Here is a 24,914-nt window from a genome sequence, read left to right as displayed (position 1 = left end):
CTGCCCCGGTTTGGGCTGGAAAGCGGGCATGACCTCGCTGTCGGGTAGGAGTAGGGAATTCGTCCCACACCCAAGTTCACGTGCTGGAAACTTAATCCCCAAGGCGGCAGTGTTGAGCGGGGCAGGGTGGGGGCTCACAACTGGACAGCTATCATACCCTGGGGTGGGATCCACAGGCTCGCTTGCCCTTCTGTCTCCCCTACCGTGGGGTGACCTGGATGAAGGCCCCCTGACCTCCCAGGGCTCCTGGGCTCTAAGAAACAAATCCGCAGCTACATAAGCTATCCGGCTTCAGGTACCATCCCAGCAGCACAGACAGGAACTTTATCACCCGTGGAGAACACTCAGAGCACAAGGGCCCCTTATCACGGTCAAGGTCACCTGGAGACTCCAGAGCCCCCCCCACCGCCTGCCGGGAATGTTGGCGGAAACAAACAAGACACCGTACAGACAACGAGACGGTGTCCTCGACAACCAGGAAAGAAATCTCTTTAATATCTCGCAGACGTTAAGACGGATACAGCTGGAAAAAAACAAAAAAAAACAAAAAACGGAAAACCCTCCATCCGACCCTGCGCGGGCCGCAGTCACAACGCGAGAACTCACAGCCTCGCCGGATCTCTGGTGTGGAATTCTGGGCACTGATCTGGAAGGAGTGACACCCTGAGAATAGCACAGAGACTCTTGGGGTGCACGGGGACAAGCCTGAGAGTCCTGGGCTGATGGGGGCGGGGAGGGGTGTGGGAGCGAGGGCAGCCGCTCCGGGGTCCCGCTGCGTGCAGCCCAGCCACGCACCTGTTGCTCGCGTGCACAGCCCCATGGCTGCCTTGCAAGGGAGCAGGGGACCCGCACCTGCATCTGTTTATTGCTTTCTGTGGCCACCTGTCACCTAGATGCTGAGACCCTGCAACACAGGAGCCCAGGGGTGCCATGGGCAAGGGGTGGGGGGGAGACAGCAGGGGCAGGTTTGTACCCCAGGGCCGCTCCAGCTGTGTAGGCCTGTGATCACACCCCCGCCCCCTTCGGAGCCTAAGTCTTATCCTTTGTCCAACAGACCTAGCAGCTGGCAGCTCCAGGAACAGCTGGGAGAGAGAAGTGAGGGTGGCCTTGACCCTACCTAGGAGGGAAAAAAAAAATCCCTAGGCAAGGGCCTGCGCTGACCTGGCCTGTGGCGGCATCCAGGCTGCTGGGCCAGGGATGGGCAAGTGGGGGGGGGGGGCTGGGATCTGATGCTGCCGCACCCCACGCTCTCACCTGGAAGGCGAGGCCACTTCCCCTCCAGGTTAAATAGAACCACAGCAGGACACCTGCCGAGCCCGCCTGCTCCTTGGTCACACCCCAGAGCTCCCTGGCTGTTAAAAGTGGGGTGACGGCTGTCAGAGTGAGACCGGGCCTGCACGTGGACCTCCATGCCCGCCCCTCCCCCAGCTCCGGCCCTGGAGTTGGTGGCGAGCCATGCCCCTTCCAGACAGGCATCACGCAATGAGCAGGTGCAGGGAGCAGCCGGGGCCCACGGCAGGTCCTGAGTAGAAAGGCACGCAAGTCCTCACCTGTTCCCACCGGCCGAGGAGGAGCAGTGTCCAACCTCGTGCCCCTGCCCCTGCCGAGGGTCTCGTCCCAGCCGTGTACTGGCCCCCAGTGACCAGAGGGCTCCTGGGGCGTCTCGGGCCGGGGCGGGGTGCGGGTGAGGCTGGGACGCCAGAGGGGATGGGATAGCACCAGAGGACAGGCCAGCCATGGCCGTCAGGATATGTTGGCTGAGGGGTGGATGGGAGCGGGGAGGGTCTCCCCTGCGGGACCCCAAGGCCCGTTGGTCAAGTACTTGGAGCACAGTCACCTGTTAGGGGACACAGTGTAGGTCAGGTGGCTCCTGGCTACTCCTCGCCAGGTCACTGTGCCACAGGCATTGGGGAGTCTGTGCAGTGTGTGTGTGTGTGTTGGGGGGACAGGGGGTGATCCCAACGAGGGACCCCCTCCCGAGCCCGTGGCCTGCTCTCTCCTTGACCTGCTTGGTTGGGAGGGCACATGGGACAGCGGAGCGGGCCTCCTGCAGCCCTGGGTGACACGGGCTAGGGACGACAACCACTGCTAGTCCGTAGCGCTGTGCGTGTGTGCGCATGCTCAGACTGGTGAGAGAGCGCCCGTGCACACGTGGCTGGGATGGGGACCAAGTAGAGCAGGGGTCTCAGCGCCAGCACTGGGTACAGAAAGGGTGGAGACCCTGGGACCTGAGAAAACCAACAGAAACGCCCCCCCTTGCCCATAGGAGGGCCGAGGCCACTCTCCCCCTGCCCCACCTCCAAGCCCCAAGGTATCCTTGGGCCCCACAGCCGCCTGAGCTCAGCCCCTGGAGCTGGCTCCTGGTGGACGGGCCGGTGGGGGCGGGGACCTCCATGTCCCGCATGTTCGCATGTGTGCGTGCGTGCATGTGCGTGTGTGAGTGTGCGCGGCTGAGCCTGGGCTGGCGCTCAGTCCCGGCTCTCCTTGGCTCTTAAACAGCGTCCGTGGGCGCTGGCTCTGGCCGCGCGGCACCTGCTGGGACACAGGATTCTGGGAAGGCGGGGGTGGGCGTGGGCGTGGGATGGAGTGGTGGTGAGCGCTGGTGGCAGCCGGGGCGCGGCGTGACCGCCCTCGGAAGTTGGCACGCGAGGTTTCTTATTGCTCCTTTTGACTTCAGGGGATGCCTTCCTGGTTCGAGCACAGACAAGACAGCCCCGAGGGGAGGGGGTGGTCACAGAAGGCGGGACCCAGGCCGCCCCAGGGTGGGGGATTGAGGGTGGGGGTGGGGCCCTGCGCGACGGCGCTGGCGGCAGGCTGGGGTCCGCGGGCCACTGGGAGCCTTGGACGCCCCTCGGCCCTGCTCCCAGGCACGTCGCCCATCCTCAGCCAGCCGCCTCCGGGAGCCTGACTGGGGGCCCGTGGACGCACGCCCCCGCCCACCCCGCAGGGACAACTCAGTCTGTGCCCGCCCCTGGCGCGGTCACGGCTGCAGGCGCTCCAAGTACTGCGGCAGGGGGTTCTCCTTGACGTACTTCTGGATGTACCAGCACGTGAGGTGAGCTTTCAGGTTCTCCTCCACCACGAAGTCCAGGGCAGCCTGGGGCCAGGGAGGGGGAAAGTGGGGGGCAGTCAGACCCCGCAGCGGACATCCCAGGGCCTGTGCCGTCATGGTCTCACAAAAGATGACGCCAGCCCTCGCCTTCACAGGTACAAGCCCGCAGGCACTACTTCACTCCAGAGCCGCCCTGGGGCGGAGCAGAGGCCAGGGTGGGTGGGCAGAGGCCGGGGCCAGCTTGGAGGGCCATTCTCTGCTACAGCAATTCCCCTTGTCAAGCTGGAGCCGGCTATCCAGGCAGCTAGGGTGGGATGAGCCTGTTTGTGTGAACACCTCCCACCCCCGCTCTCCAAAGTTTTTCTGAGCACCTGCTACCTGCCAGGGACTAGGGTCCTAGGATGGGAACGGGTGGCCCAGAACGCTCTTGCCCACACAGAGGTGTGAGGTGACCCTAGTGGGATCACCTGTGCTAGGGGCCTGCAGAACAGAAGCCCTGACCCAGAACAGCCGCTGGCAACCCTGGGAGAAGCTGAGGAGCGTACCCCCTTACCTTGGCCAGGTGCTTGGCGATGCCTCGGCCGCGGTAGGCATCGGGGACCTCGGTGTGCTGCAGGTCCACGATCCGCTTGCCCACATACTCGTAGAGCAGGACAGCCCGGTCATGGCAGCCTGGGCAGTGGGGGTGGGGCGGGGGGAGAAACAGGTGCACTTAGGGACGCCTGAGACCGGAGGCACTCAGGTGCCCCAGGTGTTGGGAGCCATACAGCTGCTGGAGTTGGATCCTGAGCAAACCTCTCCACACCCAGGCTCTGTGACCGTCAGTGGGGTGAGCGGCAATGCCCCTGCCCCTGCCCCCTGCCGCCTTTCGCCCCCCCCGCCCACCCGGTGCATGCCTCGGCTACTCCCATCAGTGGCAGCTGCCCCACCTGAGCCCCCTCCCAAGGTCTGAGAGGCCCAGTGCAGGCCACCAGCAGGGCAACTCCAGGAGATTGGGACGAGGCAGAGGTGCGGCAGCAGAGTCCATGCTGACCCAGCACTGGCCCATGAAGCCAGGGCAGACAGGTGCCCACGCCTCCTCGCCAGGCCTGTGAGAACTGCAGCTCACTTGTCTCCACCCCTACCACGTTCCCAGGGGAGAAACACGGAATGGGAGTCCCCTAACCACATCCTCACTGCCCCGACTACCCACCCCTCCACCCATGCCCCTGCCCACCATCTATTAACCCACCTGCTCCCCCACCCTTCAGTCCACTCATGCATCCAACCATCCATCCAACCATTCACCGACCCATCCATCCATTCAACCATCCATCTACCCATACATCAAGTCACCCATGTATCCATACAGCAAGTCATCCACCCACCCACCCACCCATTCATTCACCTCCCCGTCCTTCCACACATCCATCCATCCATTCATGAACACATCTATCCATCCAACCACCTGACCACTCATCTGTTAACCTATCTACTCATCCACCCTTTGATCCACTCATGCACCCAACCACCCACCTACCCATGCATGCATGCATCTGTTCATCAATTCAACCATCCACCCACCCATTCATACCCATCAATTCAACCATCCATCTACCCATTCATACTCCCATTCATTCACCTGCCCACCATTCATCTGTCCATTCATCTATCCACTGACCCATTCACTAACAGATCCAGCCAGCCACCCACCCATTCATTGACCTATAGATCCACTCTAGCCCAGCCACCCACCCACTCACCAACCCATACACTTGCTCATCAAGCCATGCCTTACTTCTGTCCACTCTAAATCCACACATCCACCCACCAAACGGTTACTGAACACAGAGAGGGCTTTAGGTACCGGGACAAAGCAACAAACAAGCCAATTAAGAAGTCCTGGTTTCCTGAAACTGACACGGAGGGGGTCAAGGCAGTGAACAAACAAAGCAAGCAGGCAGGGATGGAGCAGCAGTGCCAGGAGTCCTGGGTGGTGGACAGAGACAGGAAGGAGGAGAGGGTGGAGGTCACGTGACGTCTGAGGGACCGGTGTCGTAGGCAGAGGGATCGGCCAGTGCAAAGGCTCTGAGGTGCGATATGGCTGAGCCGGAACACGCGCATTACGGTACATGCAACGTGTGTGGGTCTCTGCTCCCACGTGAGCCCAGAGAGACGTGCTTAGGGACTCCTCTCAGGGTGGCACGTTCGGTCCCCGTCCTCCACTTTCCTACAAATGTCTTGTGATAGGGACAGCAAGAGGGGCTGGGGTGGCTGGAACGGACAGGGGGAGGCTGGGAGAGCCGAGGGCAGGGCGGAGGCAGGAGCTGGCAGCCGCAGGAGGGTCCTCCGTGGAGGAGGCACGGGGATGACTTGTGACTTCCCAGGATCCGTCTGGCTGCAGAGAGATGAGCAGGCTGGGGCAGGGGCAGTGACCGCAGAGGGTGGAGGCAGCAGGGGGGCTGATGGCTGACCTGGGCGTGGTCAACCAGAGAAACAAGAGTCCAGGGTAACACCAAGGTCTCGTGTCCAGCAGTCGCAAACGCAATGAATAACCCGGGAAGGGCCGTGAAGCCAGCAGGAGAGCACCTGTGAGCTGAGGGGTAAACAGGGAGCCCGCAGTGGCTGGGGGGAAGAGCCAGGTAAGCACAGGCTGAGGGCGTGGCCTGTGCCAAGGCCCTGGGGTTGGGAGACCCAATTCTCTGGCCCTGAAAGGGCTGCCTGTGTTTCAGAAACAAACCTTATTTTCATCGTCCTGACTCCCAAGCACTGGAGAACCTCCTCCCAAATGCTTCTTGGGCCCCCAGGTCCTAGCCATGGCAGGAGGAAGACTGATAGGAACACCAGAACAGGGCCCAGCCCAGGGAGGGTGCTTTCTGTTCCCCCAGCGCCTCCCATCTTCCCCCCAAAGCTCCAGGAGGCGACGGTCTCCTCCTCTGTGTCCAGTGAGGACGCTGAGGCCATGCGGCCTGGTCTCATGGTGGGTCCAGACCCGACCCACGTTCTCGACGACCTGCCTGCAGGCCCTGGCCTGGGGCACTCCCTCTGCCCGGGCTGCTGTCCCTTCTCTGCCCCATGCTCTCAGGCCCCCTGGCACCAGTGTCTCCCAGTCGTGGGGCCTGATGACCACTCTGTGGATCGTGCCTACTGCATTTGGGCGTGGCCCAAGCCATGGCCTCCGCTGCCGCCTGCCCTGGCCACATGGCACAGGCCTTGGGCCTCGGCTCTGCACCTGTCAGGGTTAATCCAGCCAGCAAACACTGGGACACTGTTCTGGCCCTGACCTGGTCACCCAGGGAGCTGCCTGGCCACACAGTGGGGAGGTCACCTCTCTGGAGCAAGGACCTGCAGAGATCCCCGGGTAGATCTGGAGACGGGCAGCCTGGGTGGTGGGAATGGCATGTGCAAAGGCCCTGGGGTAGGCTGATGAAAGAACAGCAAAGGAGGCCAGGGTGGTTAGGCGGGAATGAGTGTGTGTAGGGTATGTGTGTGTGTGTCAGGTCAGGGGGTCTCCTACAAATAGTCCTGACTCCCACAGCTCCACTCACACCCGGACAGGGAAACTGAGGCCCAGAGGGGCTGGGGGCTGGGGGGGTCTTGTCCGTGCTTCTGGTCCCCGTGGTCCCTGGAGACGGCTGAACATGGCCACACCAAGCTGGAGGCCCCGTAGCTCCCCTGAACTTGCTGATTTTCCATCGGGCGCTGAGCCCCAGCGATGTCCCCGGGGGAGTCGGGCACTGCCTCCCAGGGACGTCCCTGGGCGTGCCCAGGACCACGGGGCGGGGAGCCCTTCCTTTGTCCCTCCAGGTGAGCCCCAATGTCACTTCCCAGAGGCTTCCTCAGGCCGGTGTGGGGTCAGGGCGTCCACAGATGAGGAGACTGAGGCAGGGGCCCGGCCAGAACCAGGTCTCAGGGAGTGGAGGCGTGCGACCACCCACAAGCAGGTGCAGGAGCAGGTGTGGGGGGAGGGCCCCTCTGGGCTGCCTGCAGGTGCACAGCTTGGTTTGGGGGGGGGACGCGGGTGGCTTAGGGGTGGCCACAGGCCACTCCCTGCAGGGCCCTGGCCTGACGTGGCCTGACACAGCCAGCAGGCAGGCAGGCAGGACCAGCGGGAAGGGACTCCCAGCCCCAGCCCTCACTGAGCATGCTGGGATCTCAGCCCTGACTGGGGGGAGGGGGAGGAGGAAGACTGCCGGAGGGATCATGGGGAGGGGGCGGGGCCACAGCCTGCAGGTGACAGCCCTCCTCTGATGGAGGCGGGGCCTCTCTTCAGGCTCAGCCACCTCTCTTGCCTTTGTTTTCCTGGCTGTAGAATGGAAAGCTGCCCCTTACAGAGCAGACCTGGGGTCAGTCAACCCTGTGCTCAACTGCTCGGACCTGTGCAGTAGCCACCTTCCAGCTCCATCCTGCCCGCCGTAGTCTTGCTTCCTGCGGAGCCTCTGCTCAGGTCCTTCCTGGGAGCCCGTGTCACCCAGAGCCAAGGCCAGGTTCCCCGGGGTTCACACCTGTGAGCCCTGCACCATCTGTGCCCTCCACGGCCCAATCTCCTCTCTCCGTGCCTCCATCTCCTGCTGCTCTGAGCACCACAGGGCCTTTGCGCTTGCTGCTCCCTCCACCTGGACCACTCCCCTGCTGTTGCTCTGTTTCTCACCGTCTTCCGGGACCCCTGCGCCCTGCCACATTCTCCCCACCTAGCCCCCGGGGTCCTGGTTTTCCAAGACACATTCGACAATTCGCTCCATCTGCTGTCCCCTGGAACCTCCCCACTCCCCCAGCACCTAGAAGAGCAGTGCTCAGCACATCCTTGGGGCATGCGATCTCGGTTTTCCCACATGGGAGGGGCAAAGTCCCAGGGCAAGTCCCTGCACGTCTCCTTTGGGAACCAGGAGAGGGGTTTCCGGTGTCTCTCCAGGGATACAGCAAGTGCTCAATAAATGCAGCTGCTCAAACATCTTCCCTCATCCAGACACAGAGCTCGCAGGAAGAGAATCAGCCTAGCTCTGCCACCGGGGACAGCCAGGACACGGACACACACACACACAGACACCCAGAGCCACAGGGACAAGGCCCTTCCTCCCCTGCAGGGTTCCAAGGAGGCCAGATGCAAACAACACACTGGTTCCCCAAACACCCAGCTTCCGCCCTGCCAGGAGGCAGGTCCCAGAAAGAGGCAAGATGGGAACTGTGGCTGGGCAGGACCTGCAGGGCTGTCCTGTGGTCCGGCTGGAAGCCGTGGCTTGACCCGGTGCCCAGCACAGCCCAAATGCGGGTGGGCCTGGTGCCCAGCACAGCCCAAATGGGGCTGGGGGGGGGGTGTCCTGCGGGGCGGCTGGGCCCCTCCTGACCTTGGCCAACCTGGGTCAAGCGCGGGTGGGGGCCAACTCCAACTCATTAGCCCCAACTGATTAGCTGACTTGAGACAAGTGTCTCCTTTACCTGGGCCTTTGCCTTCCTGGCTCAGAAATGGGTACAGTAACCCTTGGGAGCTCTCCTCGCTGGAACAGCCTTGGGGGGTGTTGGGGGGGGGGCGTACAGGGAGGGCCTGGTCCCGGAATCCTAATTCTGTCTGCCCCTAGAGAGAGGGCGGGTGTGGGCTGGTATAAAAGTTCTCTCCAGGAAACTGCTGCCACGCGCAGCACCAGCCTGGATCCTGGACGGACAACGCTCCCCGGGGGTGCTGGGGGAGAAACTAAGGCACGGGGGGGGGGCGAGGCACCCAGCCCAAACCTCAGAGCCGCTGGGGCAGGGGCAGGCCGGTGGGGGCGGTCAGCCCCAGTGCGCCCCCGGAGACGCCAAGACGGCCCGGCCCGGCCCGGGGCAGGTGCGGGGCGCGCGGCCAAGGCCGGGGACCCGCGCGCGCCCCCACCCCCCTCCCCGGCCCCGGCCCCGGCCCCGGCCCACCCCGCGCGGCCGCGACGCCTCTCCCCCGGGGCTGCGCAAACAAAAGGCGGGGGCGCGCGGCGCGTTACCGTTGAGCCGGACGGTGAACTGGCGGCGCTGCCGGTCGTGCTCCACGCGGATGGGGCAGCCCTGCTCCAGCGCGCCCGGCGGCGCGGCGGCGGCGGCGGCGGCGGTGGCGGTGGCCGCCGAGTGCGCCATCTGCGCGCGGGCCGCGGGCGCGGGCGGCGGCGGGGCGGCTGCGGGGCGGCGGCGGGGCGGCGGGGCGGCCGGGGGCGCGCGGGCGGCGGCCACACACACGCACAAAAAAGAGACGGCGGGGGGCGTCGGGGCCGCGGGGTCTCTGTGTCTGAGTGTCTGTGTGTCGGGGAGGGGGGCGGCCAGGAAATCAGCTGTGCGGTCACGTGCGGCGCGCAGCCAATGGGCGCGCGGCCTTTTTGTTTTGATACATTCCTGTCGGCTCTTAAAGGGGCCGCGCGCCTCGCGGGCCGCGTGCCGCTCGCAGCCCCAAACAAAACAACGCGCCGGCTGCTCCCCCACCTCGCGCGCTTTCTTAAAATAAATAAATAAATAAAATAAATATGGACACCCTCCCCCACCCCAACTTGGAGGGAAATTCTGATCGTCCTCCAAGGCAGCCAGCATTTATTTATTAGGCGCCTGCTGTATGCACCCAAGTTCTCAGGAGTCTGGGGCCGGCAGGGGCGCATGGCGCCATTTTGCCCAGGGAGCCCTGGAGGTAGGGGGCTTTATTTCAGCCCTGCCACTCAGCGCAGGCGTCTGCTGGTACTTTCTTGGGCACCCTTGTCGTGAGCGAACATTTATCGCCACCTTGTTGTTTTATGGATGCCTGTTCCGGAGAGGGTCTCTGTAGACCTGGACATGGAGGTGACATGGTGGTCAGCACACCAGGGGGACCCCTGCATCCCATATGACGGCACCTGGCAGGGAGCTCCAGCTCCTGCTAGTGCCTGGAGGGGTAGGTGGTTGGTTTATTTTATTTTATTTATTTATTTATTTATTTTTGACAGGCAGAGTGGACAGTGAGAGAGAGAGAGAGACAGAGAGGTCTTCCTTTTGCCGTTGCTTCACCCTCCAATGGCCGCCATGGCCAGCGCGCTGCGGCAGGTGCACTGCGCCTATCTGAAGGCTGGAGCCAGGTGCTTCTCCTGGTCTCCCATGGGGTGCAGGGCCCAAACACTTGGGCCATCCTCCACTGCACTCCCTGGCCACAGCAGAGAGCTGGCCTGGAAGAGGGGCAACCGGGACAGAATCTGGCGCTCCGACCGGGACTAGAACCTGGTGTGCCGGCGCCACAAGGCGGAGGATTAGCCTAGTGAGCCGCGGCGCCGGCCAGGTGGTTGGTTTAAAAACCCCGTGGGCGACCCGGGTGGCTCGTAGCTCATGGGTGGCTTCTGGGCTGGATTCCCAGTCTTCTGACTGGGGTGCGTTTAGTCTTGGCAGAGACCCCAGATCCGTGCCCGCGGTGGTCCCCATTGTGCCTCCCTCAGCCCCCAATTCTGAGTGTGGTGGGGATGGGGAGACCAAACACTACACTGGTTTCTCCGCCTCTGGGCTTTTGCACCTGCCCAAACAACACCTCCTCTGGGAAGCCCTCCTCCCTGCAGTCATAGTCATTTATTTATACATCTATCCCCAGCTGGCCTGTATTCTCTCTGATTAGTTTCTGCCAGGGCCCAGCATGTGCCAGGCTCAGATAAGAGCCAGGAGCTTCCTGCCTCTGGTTCCCTTCCCCCCCACCACCTTTTTTTTTTTTTTTTTTTAGAGAGAGAGGCAGCTTCCATCTGCTGGTTTACCCCCCCCCCCCCACAATGGCCACAAAAGCCAGGGCTGAGCCAGGGGAATCTGGGAGCCAGAGACTCCATCCTGGTCTCCCAGGTGGACAGCACGGGCCCAGCTGGAGCTGGGACTCCAATCCAGGTGCTGTGATGTAGGATGCAGGGGTCCCGGTGGGCGTCTTAACCGCCAAGCCAAACGCCTCCCCACCCGCGGCTGTGCGTGTCTCTTCCTTGTGGGGGCCTCCCCGCTCTGCAGAGACCCTCTCTGGAACAAGAGTCAGTAAAAGCATAAAGTGGCGATTAATGTTTGCCCATGACAAAGCGGTGATGAGTTGTTTGCGTGGTCTCTTAGGACACCTTGGGGAGGGGGTGCTGAGTGAAGGCGGGGCCTGGCGGGGCCGTGTGGAGAACAGGTCGCCGATACTGGGTATCATTTCTTCACTTGGTCATTAATTCACAGAGCAGATAGTGAGTGCCTCGTGTGTGCCGGGAAACAGGACAGGCAGGGACACCGTCGCAATGCCCTTCGGGAGCTTGGCAAAGACAGCAACACAGATCAGTGACCTGGAGGGAGGGTCAGCAGGGGCGGGAGTGGCCTGGGACCCACAGGAGAGACCACAGTGGGCACGGGAGGAGGGGGAGGGAGTTAGGAGGTGGAGCTGGGAAGACAGCCAGTGTAAAGGCCCTGGTGTGGGTTTAGGGACTCTGAGAGAGCCCATGTGACAGGTGCACGGAGTGTCTGGGGGTGGCGCCGGCGGGGGAGCTGTGGGTCCCTGGGTGAGACAGCCATGGAAGACTCGGGTGGGGGTGGGGTGTAGGGGGTTGGGGGGCACGCGTTTGGTGTTGTGCCGCTTGCTTGTTTTTTAGTATCTGGAAGATCACCCACAAGGGTCAGTAAAAGGGAGCAGCATGTGTCTGTCACACGGCAGAGGTTTGGCTTTTGCTGGAGGTGATTTAAGGTGGTGTTTGTGCTGCTGCAGGGCAGAACTTCCTCCTTTGGGACCTCAGTTGAGGCCACTGCTGGGGATGCCTGCCCCTCTCTGGAGCGCTTGCCTTCAGTCTCACCTTCTGTTCCCATCTCATGGGCTCCCTGGGAGGCATCGAGTGGTGGCTCAAGTCCCTGGGCCCCTGGCACCCACGTGGGAGACCACGATGAAGCTGCTGGCTCCTGGCTTTGGCCTGGCCCAGCCCTGGCTGTTGCAGATATTTGAGGCGTGAACCAGCGGATGGAAGATCTCTCTCTCCGCTCTCTCTGTTACACTGCCTTTCAAATAAAAGGATATATAAATTAAAACTTTATAAAAAAGATCTGATAATTGAAATTTAAAAATTCCTCCTGTCAGCATATTGTTCTGTAAATCTTTTTTTTTTTTTTTAATTTATTTGGAAGGCTGAGTTACAGAGAGGCAGAGGCAGAGACAGAGAGAAAGAGAGAGAGGTCTTCCATCCGCTGGTTCACTCCCCAGATGGCCGCAACATCTGTAGCTGAGCCATTCCGAAGCCAGGAGCCAGGAGCTTCTTCTGGGTCTCCCATGCGGGTGCAGGGGCCCAAGGACCTGGGCCATCTTCTACTGCTTTCCCAGGCCATAGCAGAGAGCTGATCTGAAGTGGGCAGTTGGGATTAGAACCGGCGCCCATATGGGATGCTGGCACTGCAGCCGTACCTGCTACGCCACAGTACTGACCCTGCAAATCTTTTTTAAAAATATTTATTTATTTGATTTGGAAGGCAGAGTCTCTCTCTCTCTCTCTCTCTCTCTCTCTCACACACACACACACACACACACATACATACACACACACCGGGGTGGGGGGGACCTCCATGTACTGGCTCACTCCTCAAATGGTTACAACTGCCTAGGCAGAGCCAGGAGAGCTTCATTTGGGTCTCCCACATGAGTGCAGGCGACCAAGCACTTGGCCCATCCTCCACTGCTTTCTCAGGCTATGAGTAGAGAGCTGGATCAGAAGAGGAGCAGCCGGGACTCGAACTGGTGCCTGTATGGGATGCCAGTGCCACAGGCAGAGGGCGGCTCAACCTACCACACCACAATGCCAGCCCCCATTTGGTGAGTTTTGACAAATGCATCTGATTACACAGCCCACCCATACTGAATTATAAAGTAGTATATGCATTTGATATGGCGCCAGTTCAAATCCTGCTGCTCTACTTTGGATCCAGCTCCCTTGCTGATGGCCTGGGAAAGCACTGGAAGATGGCCCAAGCCCTTGGGCCCCTGCACTTGGGGAAGACGCTCTTGGCTCCTGGCTTCTGCCTGGCCCAGCCCCAGCTGTTTCGGCCATTTAGGGAGTGAACCAGTGGATGGAAAATCAATTTCTCTGTCTCTGTCTCTGTCTCTCTCTTTCTCTCTCTCCATCTCTCCCTCCCTCTGTCTGTGACACTATCTCTCAAATAAATGATTCTTTTTGAAAAAAAAAAAAAAAATTAAGGCAGTTCATCCCCCAGGTCCCCAGCCCCTCCTTAGCCCGCCCGCCCGGTACTCTGTCCCTGTGGCTTTGTCTTTCTTTTTTCTTTCTTTCTTTTCTTTTTTCTTTCTTTTTTTTTTTTTTTTTGACAGGCAGAGTGAACAGTGAGAGAGAGATAGAGAGGAAGGTCTTCCTTTTGCCGTTGCTTCACCCTCCAATGGCCGCCACGGCCGGCACACCACGCTGATCCGATGGCAGGAGCCAGGTGCTTCTCCTGGTCTCCCATGGGGTGCAGGGCCCAAGCACTTGGGCCATCCTCCACTGCACTCCTGGGCCACAGCAGAGAGCTGGCCTGGAAGAGGGGCAACCGGGACAGAATCCGGCGCCCCGACCAGGACTAGAACCCGGTGTGCCGGCGCTGCAAGGTGGAGGATTAGCCTATTGAGCCATGGCGCCGGCTCTGTGGCTTTGTCTTTCTGAGTGTCCCAAGCAGGGGACTCGTGCAGCCTATACAGCCCCCCCAGACCGGACACCTGCCCCCCATAGTGGCTGCAGCACCAAGCCGATCCACACTCTGCTCCCTGCGTTGCGGGACTCGGGGAGTATTTGAGGGTCTGGGTTTTTGAGGACCCCCTGCCCATAACGTGGGGGCAGTGGGCGTTCTCTCCACCCCAGTGGCAGTGCTCTGGGTCCCGAGCATGGAGTCCCGTCCTTGGGTCACACAGCTGCCAGGCAGGGGGCAGGGGGCATGTGTGTGATTCAAACCCCGCCCCTCCTGTTCTGTCCCCAGGGGTGGGTCTCTGGGGGTGCTGTGACCTCCACTGTGGAGCCTGGGACTTGGGATCCTAACAGCATCCCCGGTCCCTGGGGATCCCAGCCTGGAGCAGGTGGCTCCCCCATTGCAGGGGGAGGGGCTGGGGTGCCTGCCGGTGTTTAGGGACAGATCTAGGATTTGACCCTGAGACTTTGGCTCTGCACCCTCAGGCCTCGGTTTCCTCATCACTCAGTCAGTCACTCACACATTCACTCCTTCATTAATTCACTCCTTCATTTGCGCATTCATTCACTCACGTGTTTGTCTGATGTTTACTGAGCAACCAGTGTGTGTCTCAAATTCTGGGAGCACAGCAGTGAGTGAGGCAGACAAAACTCCTGCTCTAGTTTGACGACAACTGTAGGACAATTGTGGGGTCTGGAGCTGTGGTGCAGTGGGTAAATCCACCACCTGGAACGCTGGCATCTACATGGGCACCGCTTTGAGTCCTGGCTGCTCCACTTCTGATCCAGCTTCCTGCTGATGCGCTTGGGAACGAAGGTGGCGCAAGTGCTTGGGCCCCTGCACCCATGTGGGAGACCCAGATGGAGTTCCAGGCTCCTGGATTCAACTTGGCCAGACTTGGTTATTGTGGTCATCTGAGGAGTGAACCAGCAGATGAAAGATTTCTCCCTCCCTCTCTCTCTCTCTCTATATGTGTGTGTGTGTGTGTGTGTGTGTAACTCTGACTTTCAAATAAATAAAATAATCTTAATAAATAATAAACCTGCAAGTCACGAGTTAATGGCACTTCATGATGAGCGTGGAACCTCGTCCAGTTGTGAGGTTTAGAAGGTGGACCCGGGCGGACTTTAGGTCGCTGAGGCGTGTCCTCTGCCCTGGGACTGTGGCTCTCCAAGGAGGATGGCCCTGGGGAGCTCTGGCCACTGGCTCGCCCCATAACCCTTCCTCTGCACACACCTCACCCCTCTCAGAGCCTGGACCCATGGGGCTGCCTGACCTTGGCCTTGAACTCTACAGCTGTGAGCTCAGCTATCTCACAGCAGTGATGAGCTGACAGCCGCTCTACACACAAGCAGGACTAATGAGAGGCAGGCGTTTGACTCAGCCATAAAGACGCCTGCATTCTGTATTGGAGCGCCTGGGTTCCGGTCCTGGCTCTGATTCCCAGCCCCAGCTCCCTGGGAGGCAGCTGCAATGGCTCAAGTAACTGGGTCCCTGTCAACCATGTGGGGGACCTGGATGGACTTCCTGGCTCCTGGCTTCCACTTTGCCCAGCTCCAGCCTTTGCAGGCGTTTTGGGGAGTGGACCAGCCAATGGGAGCTCTGTCTGTCTGTCCGTCTGTCTGTATCTCTCAGTCACATTTATTGTTTGATAGCCTGTGTATCCCCACCCCCCAAACTTGTTGTTATACAAGAAAACACAGAATCGTCTTTTGATGCAATTCGATTGGGTAATATATTCATGTTCCAGCCAGCACCGCAGCTCACTAGGCTAATCCTTCGCCTGCGGCGCTGGTACCTCTGGTTCTAGTCCTGGTTGGGGCGCCGGATTCTGTCCCAGTTGCTCCTCTTCCAGTCCAGCTCTCTGCTGTGGCCTGGGAAGGCAGCGGAGGATGGCCCAAGTGCTTGGGCCCTGCACCTGCACGGGAGACCAGGAGGAAGCACCTGGCTCCTGGCTTTGGATCGGTGCAGCACGCCGGCTGTAGCAGCCATCTGGGGGGTGAACCAACGGGAGGAAGACCTTTCTCTCTGCCTCTTTCTCTCTCTTACTGTCTAACTCTGCCTGTCATATATATATATATATATATATATATATATATATATATATTCATGTTCTGAAGTCTGACCCCTATGGCTGGCTCCCACCTGCCTGGCTCTCCTCTCTCACAGGGAAACCTGTTTCTCACTCCTTCTTCCAGGGTTCCCCACACATGAACACAAGGAAGCACAAGGGAGCTTTCTCCCCTCGTGCCAACTTGGTCTCCCCCAAAGCTAGAGTGGGATGTCACAGTTTCTCTGGGAGACGTCTACCTTTGCCTAGTGAGGTGGCCTTGCTCTTCCGCAACTCAGTCATGGTTTCTCATTCAGCCGTCTGTCCCCTGCCCCCCTGTGGCAGGGAAGGGAAACTGGAACATAACAAGGCTGGGCTGGGGGCTCCGTTTTCTTGGCTGACTTGTCACCTCCGTCCCAGTTCCCTGGGCTGTTGTAGCTGAGTGAGATTCTGGGATTGACCCACTTTACAGAGGGAGGAAACTGAAGACTTGCCCGAGCTAGAGTCCAGCTGGCCAGGGCACCAAGCTGGCCAGGGCACCACCCCTTCCTCTCCCCCTGTCCCTCCCCCCCCAGCTCTGGGTCAGCAGGTCTGGCGTGGCCACTGCTGTTGCTGTGTGATTCCTGGGGATGCACCTGGCCCTCCTCTGAGCTCCACAGGTGCGGGTTGACGAGGTGACCTGTGGGAAGACCCCTGCCCTGCTGCCCTACACGTGGACAGTTGTATCACATGTCCCTCTGCCCCTGTAGTCTCTCCAGTCCCAGAGCTGCCTGGCTGCTACCTCCTCCAACACAACAACAGCACAGGTCATGGTGCTGTCTAGGTTTGTGACCCTGAAGAATGGCTTGTGGGCATCCTTTTCTCTGCTCTCCTATTGGCAAACTCCTATTTGTTCTCTGAAGCCCAGACCAGATGCTCCTCCCTCTGCAAAACTTTCCCCAACTTCCCCTAACTCGAACCCCCAAGCTGGGTCAGCCCCACCCCACAGCTCTGCAGCTGAGTATCTTCGTTATGCAGGTGCGAGTCTTTCCGCCCTATCACTTGGGAGGGAAGTGGCCTGGGCCATGCCACCCCATTTTACAGAATGACAAACTGAGACCAGCTTGCAACATTACAGCAAAGGCAGGGCAGGGTCTGAAGAGTGGGTGCACCTGGGCCAGTCCCATCGTGGACTCAAGCACTTGGCCATCCCCTGCTGCCTTCCCAGGCATATTAGCAGGGAGCGGGATAGCAAGCAGAGAAACCAGGACTTGAACCAGTGCCCATACAGGGTGCCAGCACTATAGGCAGTAGCTTTACCTGCTAAGCCACAGCACCGGCCCCACAAACCCAGCCATTTAAGTGAACACTTTGATGCTGTGTAACAAGTGCCTGGCCACCAGCACAGTTGTCCTATAGAAGGCTTCTTTCACTCTCTCTCCCCAGCCCAAGTGCCTTAAAGAGCCACCCAGGTGCTGTCCGTGTGTGTTGTTCTCTCCTTTTTTTGTCACCAGTCCACTGATGGGCTAGAAGGCTCGCTCTGTTGGCAGGTGCATAGATGCTGGGGTTCTTACCAGGTCCTGCAAGCTGTGTCCAGGGGTGTGCATACGTGTGTGTGCATGCATGTGTGTGTGCTTTGAGCAGAATGGGTGAGTTGCAGGCAGGTGTGTATTGACTGTGCAAGAAACTGCCTGACTCTTTCGCGGGTGGCTGGAGCCCTCTGGATTTGCACAAGTTCTGCACATCCTCGCCACCCCCCAGAACTGCCCATCGTCTTAGTTCCCGGTGCCTGACAGGTGCGTGTGTTATCTCGCCGTGGCTTTAACGTCGGTCCCCGGGGTGACTCAGGGAGTCGAGCACCTCCCGTGAGCTCCTTTGCCACCTGCGCGTTTTGTGGCGGGGAAGTGTCTGGTCAGCTGTCTTGCACGCTTTTTATTGGGTTGTTTGTTTTCTTACTGTGCTGCTTTGGAATTCCTCATCTATTGCAGACATCCAGCCTCAATCTGTCATATGATTTTTGCGAGAGTGCTCTCGGAGGGTTGTCTTCAGCATTAAACGACATCACAAACGCTCCGTAAGCAGGCACCCTTATCATTGTTATGGTCACTGTCCTTGTCTGATTACGCCACTGTGTCCTGGAGCTGGGACGAACTTCTCAGCCCAGGGCTGCCAAGTGGCACCTGCCCCTGAGCTTCCTTAGTGCCCCAAGCCACCACCCACGTGGGCTGGGCCTCCCTGCGCTGGTCTGGGTTGTCTGTTGTTTATAATATCCATTTATCAAACCCAGCCAGCTGGCTTCACCCATCTACAGGAGGGGAGTGAGAAGGAGGTTCTATGGGGTGGCCTCCCTGCCTCCCTGCCCCACCCAAGGGACCAAGCCACAGCTCCCCAGCCCCTGGCCCAACTGCAGAGCCTCAGCAGGCTGGGTGTCTGTGGGCAGCCAGGTCCTGACTCCTGTTCACCAGACAAAACAACAAGGCTCAAAGAGGCAAGGTGGCCCAGAAGGGGTGGCACTGGGCTCTGGCTCGGGATCCGTGGCAGTGACACCAGTCACATCCATGTTCAGGCAGCTCCCACACATTGTCAGGCTTGTGGCAAATGACCAGAGCCAAACCGTGTGTACTGAGTCCCCCGAGGACGATCTCATGTTGTTGTCCCATTTTACAGGGGGAGGAAACTGAGGCCTGAGGACACCCAGTGACTCACTCAGTAAATTTGTGGCACAGCAGGATTCCAATCCAGGCCTTAGAGACTGAACCCCGCTCCCAGCTCTTTCCCTTCCCTGGAATCTGCCCCCCCAGATATGTGGCCCAACAGTTCTGGGGGCCAGCCAGGTGTGGTGTGTGCGTGTCAGGAGGAGGCCTCTGCTCCCTTGTCCTGGGATTGTCCCCTCTCCTTCCTGCTTTGAGTTCATCCTGGACACACTGCTCTGAACCTGGTCCCTGGTGCCCCATGCCTCCCGGGGCAAATGGGCTCTCAACCGCTCCAACATGGCCCTGGTGTGCAGAGGGCAATTTGGCAAGCTCTGCGCATCCCAGGCTGTGTGGGCCCTTGGCCTCGCCACCTGCTCCCAGTGCTGCCTGCCCCGAGCCCCAGTGGGCTGTCATGCTTACCCAGATACCATCTGCAGTTGCGAGGGACCGGGGGCGAGACAGACGTCTGTGCGCGGGCCTGGGCTAGGACAGCCCCTCCACGGAGCCCACACCCTGAGCTCACCCAGGTCCAATGAGGCCTCCTCCCCCCTCCCCGACTCTGGGGGCCTCAGGAGGGGGCTGGTGGGACCTGTGCCAGGCCCATTCAAATCCTCACCCTAACTGTTGACAGCCAGGACAATTCCAGCTCCCATTTCACAGATGAGTAAACTGAGCCTCAGGGCAGTCACATTCCACTTCCAAGGCTCGCAGGGGGAGCAGGAACTCAATCCCAGAGGCCTGGAAGGAGGATGGTGTCAGCAGAGGGGACCCGGGTCCTAGGAGACCCCTTGACCTGCACTGGGCTCACAACCCAGAGATACACCTGGCTTGGGCTGTGGGCTGTGAGGGCAGCACAGGGTGTGCAGGAGACCTGAGGAAGGAGCACAGGGAAGGCTTCCTGGAGGAGGGGCTGCTGGCGCGTGGCCTGTGAGGGCCCAGCCTTAGCTCACTGCCAAGCCCACACCCAGGGCTCTGCCTGGTTTTATCTTCGTGGTTGGCAGCTCCCACCTGCAATCCGCGGGAGGCTCCGAGCCTCCCCATCACCGTGGCCTCCTCCCCAGGCCTCCATCGCCTTCCCATCAAACACTGCGGGCTCAGAATCTTTCTCAGGTCCCGTTGGCACCCTCCATCCCCACCCGTCAGTGGGGAAGTGCCGCGGTGGTGGTGGTGGGGGTTTGCAAACAGTGAATTCGAGATGGGTGTGGTTGCAAGTTCAAGGTCATTCTTCCATTGTGAGGCTGGGGGGGGGGTCCCTTGGCTGCTTTTCTCCTTCTCCTGGGCCCACTGCCACACCCTGATTGTCTTTCAATGCACCTGGAACTAGCTCAGGCTGGAGCTACTGTCTGCCCCACTCCTGGCAAAGAATGGGGCAGGACTGGAATCAGGGACCTTTTGCCAAAACTCCCACTGCTCCCCTCAAACCACCACGCCCACCCAGCTCTTGCGCCTGTTTGAGTCAGGAGTCTTGGGTCACTAGTTGGGGTGGAAATCCTGGCTGTGAGGGAGGAGGATTTGTTTGGGTGATTCAGGAAGCCTGCAGGTCAGGGGTGGGATCTGAGTTGTAACAAATAGGCAGAACTGAAACATAGTATCATTGATGTTAAAATATTACATGGTTAATTATACTGATTGCATCACCATAGTCACATACTAAGCACTTGGGGCCATTGCTGGTAGTAAGTAAAGCTGCCGCCTGCTGTGCTGGCATCCCATAGGGGTGCTAGTGTGAGACCAGGCTGCTCCACTCCCCATCCAGCTCCCTGCTAACGCGCCTGGGAAAGCAACGGAAGATAGCTCAACTGCACCCACGTGGGAGACCCAGATGGAGCTCCTGGCTCCTGGCTTTGGCCTGGCGCAGCTCCGGCTGTTGTGGCCATTTGGGGAGTGAACCAGTGGATGGAAGACCTCTCTCTCTCTTTCTCTCTCTCTCTCCCTCCCTCCCTCCCTCCCTTTAATTCTGCCTTTCAAATGAACAAGTCTTTAAAAAAAAAAGATTTAAAAGAAGAAAAATGCAAGGTTCAACCAGCACTAAGGGCAAGTGGCAGGGGGAGACAGCCCACTCACACAGAAGACCCCATATTCAGGGTATGAGGCTGTGGGGGGCATAGCTCACTGCCCTTTGGGCCCGGCTGGGGCCAGGTGTACCAGGCGGGCTCCGTCTTGTGGGGCCAGCTCAGCCCAGAAGGCCTGCCCCGAGGAATACCCTGGCTCAGGGCTGTGCAGGGGAGGCACCCCAGGACCTTCTGCCACCGGCCCAGCACATGGGTGCTCCTGGGTACCAGGGAGGACCTGCGCCTTTCCGGAAAGGATGGGTGGGTGAGCCTTTGACCGCGGCACTGGCGGCCTAGTGGGTGATGGGCCAGGGTGGCCCGTGAGCACCCCAAGGATGCAACCACTCTGTTTTTGCCCCAGGATACGGGGCCTCTGCTCTGCAGGGGGTGCCTGGGAACGCTCTCAGTCTTGCCTGGGCTACGCCCCGGGCCCAGGGCAGGCTGGGGGCACCATCCCGAGCTTCCCTCTCAGTCAGGGCTGCCACACCTGGAGACGCGGCAGCCAGGGGTGGGACACGCGCTCTCCCAGCCTGCTTTGTGGCCAGGGAGTGCGCATGACTGAAGCAGCCAATCAGACACTTGCCTGGGCCGGGGGTGGGGTGGGGTAGGGTGGTGGTGGCCTGCTGTGGGTGTGGGGGGTGTGGCCAGCCGTGGGTGTCCAGCAGTGGGTGTGGCCAGGGTGTGGCCTGCGTGGGTGTGTCCAGCCATGGGTGTGCCCTGGGTGTGTCCTGCCATGGGTGTGGCCAGCCGTGGGTGTGGCTGGCTGGGGTGTGGCCAGCCATGGGTATGGTCTGGATGTGGCCTGCGTGGGTGTGGCCGCAGCCCAGGCAGTTTCCTCCACCCCAGTGTCTTCCTCCACCCTGCCACCCCGCACTGCACGGTGGCCTGTGGCTATCTTCCTAAATGTGTAGCCTGTAGGCGTTCGTGACTCCAGGGGTTCTGAAAATACTCTGCTTCTGCCCCCCCACCGCGTGGGCCGCAGACCTCCCAACCCTGTCTGCCTCTGACACCTGCCCTCCCTCCCCCCACACTCCTGTACCTGTACCCGGTTTGACCCGACTTTTCACCTTTCCAAAGGCAGCGCCCACGTGCCGTGCTCAGGTCAGCCCGCGCTGTAGGCTGTGACAATGCTCGCACAGGTGGCTGCATGGAGGCTGTCTTGGCAGCACCCCGGGCCCTGGGCCAGCACCCACAGAGCGGCCTCCTCCATGCCCGGAGCTTCCCTTAGTCACGGGCCTCTGCTGCTACTGCTGTTGCTTTCTCTTTCTTCTTGATTGTCCACGGTGTCTGACTGAGGGTTCCCCGCCAGTGGAGCTCAGGGATTGAGCTGTTTGGGGTCTCCTTCCCCTCCTGCAAGCCCCTGACCTCACTTCAGCGCAGCTCTGGGAGGCTGCAATCTTGGCTATTGACCACCAGGTGGCCATGTCAACCTTGTCCCTGGCCGAGCACTGAGCTGGGTATGCTCTGGCTGCGTTTTCCTTGTTGTGTCCTTTGTTTTTCCAGGAGTTCATGATTGCCTTGCTTTCTGCTTGCATCAGGCTGGGCAATCAGTGTGTCCTGTCCGTTTGCATACCTTTGGTTGTGAGGAGCTGGAAGGCCTAACACATTTTCAGCTCAGCATCTCTCTGCCTCCCCTGCCCCTGCCCGTCCTCTTGTGCAGCTGATCCCATGAGGCAAACTCAGCACCACTTCAGAAGAAGCTGCCTGTATTTGCAGACCTTTGAGGGACTCTGCCATTGTGGGGAGGTAATCCCAGGCTTGGGGATGCCTGAAGGGAGACAGAGCACTGATAAAAATGGGTGGGTGACCTTGAAGGTGTGGCTGAGATGAGTGACTTGCTCAGGGTCACTTCTGGCTCTGATGGGAGAACAGCACTTTGTGGGCAGCTGGTGGAAGCCAGCTCTGTCCAGGTGTGCTGCTGTGTCTTTTCTTCCTGGGGCTGCCTTGTGACCATGGGCACTCCATGGTGCAATATGGTAAGAAAGACCCCCACAGGCTCAGATCCCAGGGAACTAGCGCAAGCCATCCGGGATGAGCTCCAAGCACAGCAGGCTCGTCAAATTATCACGATGACTTGGGTAAAAATTTGGCTTCCTCCTGCCCGGCAGCAGGACCTGGGCAAGCTGTTCCAAGTCTTGGGCTCAAAGCCTAATGGGTAAGGTGAAGGTCTAGCCATACCGGCTTCACCAGGCCATCAAGTTGCCAGGAAGTGCCAAGACTGAGGCTGCTGGGACCCCAGGGAGCTTCTGTGTAGCCCACAGGGAGCGGGACAGGCTGGCCCTGAGAATACTGCCAGAGGCAAGGAGCTGGCTTCTTTCCAGGTGGCAGCTGTCTTGCTGAGAAGGGTGTGTGGCAGGAAGGGGTAGGGAGGACCATCTTCACGAGACAGACCAGGATGTCAGTCATAGCTCTGCCACTAATGGCCCTGGGCACACTCCAGCACCTTTCTGAGCCACGCTGTTTTCTTCTTATTATTATTAGGTAAACGTACCTGAAAGCAATCAGATGCACCTTGTCGGGATGGCGTGAGTTTTCCTGTGTTCCACCAGTGTCTTCCAAGCACCTACTGTGTGCTCTGCAGCATAGTGGGTCCACAAGAGGAACTGATCCTTGGAAGAGGGGTGGGGAAGGTAGGGGAGGGGATTTCTGGCTGAGGGCGCAGCCTTTGCAAAGAGAGGCTCAAGGAAGCTTGGGCTGGGAGTGGCTGGACACGAGGGGGTGTGCGCGGTCGGCAGGGGTCCAGGCACCTGGAAGCTGGAGGGTGGGGGTGTTGGCTGGTCCTGGGTTCGGTGCTGCGGAGCATGGTTGTGCCAGGACTCACCACCAGAGGGCGCTGTGGGCCAGCAAGCCGTGGCGGCCCCTGCTGGTGGCAGAGTCAAGTACACAGCTGTGCGCAGCTGTTGCAGGTGCTTAGGGTCCACCACTGCACGCGTGCCCGTGCGTGGCCACACGCGTGCACCCTGTTGTGTGTGTGTGTGTGTGTGAGTGTGTGCCGGTGGGCTTGGGTACTGCGGCCAGCACATGGGGTTGAAACTGTGCAAGCCCATGAGAATCAGCAAGTTCAGGAGTGCATTTAGCTGAGAACTGGGACCGTGTGCCTGGTCTCTTTGAGACTCCCCTAGCAGCCATCCCCTCTCGGCCCCCAGCCTTTGCACGTATCAGCTCCACCCCCCATGCCTGCAACGCATCCCCTGCCTCCCCTGCGCTGCTCACCGGCCACCTCTTTGAAACGGGCGCCCCACTTTGCCTGCCTTGCTGCTCCCACAGATCCAAGTCTGTGCAATGAATGCGGAATGAGCCGCCCGCCCGCATCCAGGCCTATGCCCTCTCTCCAGGCCTCTGTCAGCCCACGTCCCGCCCACCTCAACCTCAGTTTCCCGGTGCCTGCTTGGCACTGAAGGTGAGAGGCAGCCTGCCGTCACTCACCTTCTGGCTCTGAGTGGTCGTGGCACCCCTGGGCCTGGCCGTGCCACTGAGAGGCAGGAGGGCAGTGAGAGAAGAAGGACCGGGGGCCCCCAGCTCTCGCTCTCCCCAATCCTTGGCCTCCGCCGTTGCTTCTCTGCCTCGCAACCTCCTAACTGGTCCTCAGAGGAGCAGTCACCAAGTCACCTCCTCCGAGGAGCCTTCCAGGACCCCACCCAGGTGGAGTCCAGCAGCTCATGCACCTGTTTACAGCACCCCACGTGGAGTGTTGTGATTCCTGGGGCGTTTGTCAGGTCCTCTGACTAAGCCATCAACTCCCCACGTGCGTGCGAGGACCTCTTCTGAGTCACCTACTGCCCTGGAGGCCGGTCCGGGCCCAGAGTCGCTTCACCCCTGGCCATGCCACCCTTTCCTGCTTCCCTGGGCCCGCAGTGGGCCGGGGGGTGGAGTGGGAACGCTGCAGGGAGTGGGACCCAAAGCCGTCCCGCTCAGCAGGGCATGTGAGCGCAGGGCTAAAATGAGGCAGAACCAGGGGCGTGGGTGGAGGATTAGCCTGACGGGGGCTGGCCACCCAGCAGGCATCGGAGTAGCACCGAAGGGGACGAGCCCTGGGAAGCCTGGTGTTGGTGGGGGGTGGCAGGCATGAGGGGCGTGGGCAGGTCCAGGGCCAGCCCCCAGCTGTGGATGCCCGCGGGGCGGGGAGGGGCGTGCCGGCGGGAGGAGAGGAAGCTGGGGCAGAGAACCTGCTGGATGGGGCTTTAGTTCTGACCGGGAGGCCGCCACCGCTGGGTGCCCACTCTGCAGATGGGTCCTGAACCCCATGCCTGGCCTCCTACAGGAAGTGGGCCCAGGTGGAGTCCTGCCTTGCCCGGGCTGGGGAGACTGCCAGGTCCTTGCACGGGGGTCGGGGGGCTTGCAGGCCTGAGTGGCTGGAGATGCGCTCCCACCCGGGACAGGGGCGCGCACGCGGCACGGAGCTGCGGTGGCCGCTCCGGGGCCACAGAGCCGGCCTGCGGCTCGCCTCTCCACCGGACCTCGCCCCTGAGTGGGTGCGGCCTGCGGGC

At 60.4% G+C, this 24,914-nt stretch overlaps 1 protein-coding gene across 1 annotated transcript; it reads right to left on the bottom strand.

Moving 5' to 3' along the window:
* Nucleotides 1-464: 464 nt before the first annotated feature.
* NATD1 (N-acetyltransferase domain containing 1) lies at nucleotides 465-9,305 on the bottom strand. Its single transcript, XM_051839772.3, has 3 exons — nucleotides 9,001-9,305; nucleotides 3,606-3,724; nucleotides 465-3,097 (listed from the first exon to the last, which is right to left on the bottom strand). The coding sequence occupies exons 1-3, from the start codon at nucleotides 9,128-9,130 to the stop codon at nucleotides 2,981-2,983; spliced, it is 366 nt and encodes a 121-aa protein (XP_051695732.3). The 5' UTR covers nucleotides 9,131-9,305; the 3' UTR covers nucleotides 465-2,980.
* Between the last annotated feature and the right edge of the window lie 15,609 nt (nucleotides 9,306-24,914).

This window comes from Oryctolagus cuniculus, chromosome 17, assembly GCF_051225735.1.
Source record: "Oryctolagus cuniculus isolate XC-2025 breed Fujian yellow rabbit chromosome 17, ASM5122573v1, whole genome shotgun sequence".
NCBI classification, from domain to species: Eukaryota; Metazoa; Chordata; class Mammalia; order Lagomorpha; family Leporidae; genus Oryctolagus; species Oryctolagus cuniculus.
This window is presented reverse-complemented; position numbering and strand designations above follow the sequence as displayed.

Bases quoted from the DNA above. Each gene is read 5' to 3' on its own strand.
- NATD1 (XM_051839772.3), bottom strand. From the start codon at position 9,130: ATGGCGCACTCGGCGGCCACCGCCACCGCCGCCGCCGCCGCCGCCGCG. The intron at 3,725-9,000 runs GTAACGCGCCGC...CCCACTGCCCAG, and splicing joins GTTCACCGTCCGGCTCAACG to GCTGCCATGACCGGGCTGTC. The intron at 3,098-3,605 runs GTAAGGGGGTAC...CCCTGGCCCCAG, and splicing joins TCGCCAAGCACCTGGCCAAG to GCTGCCCTGGACTTCGTGGT.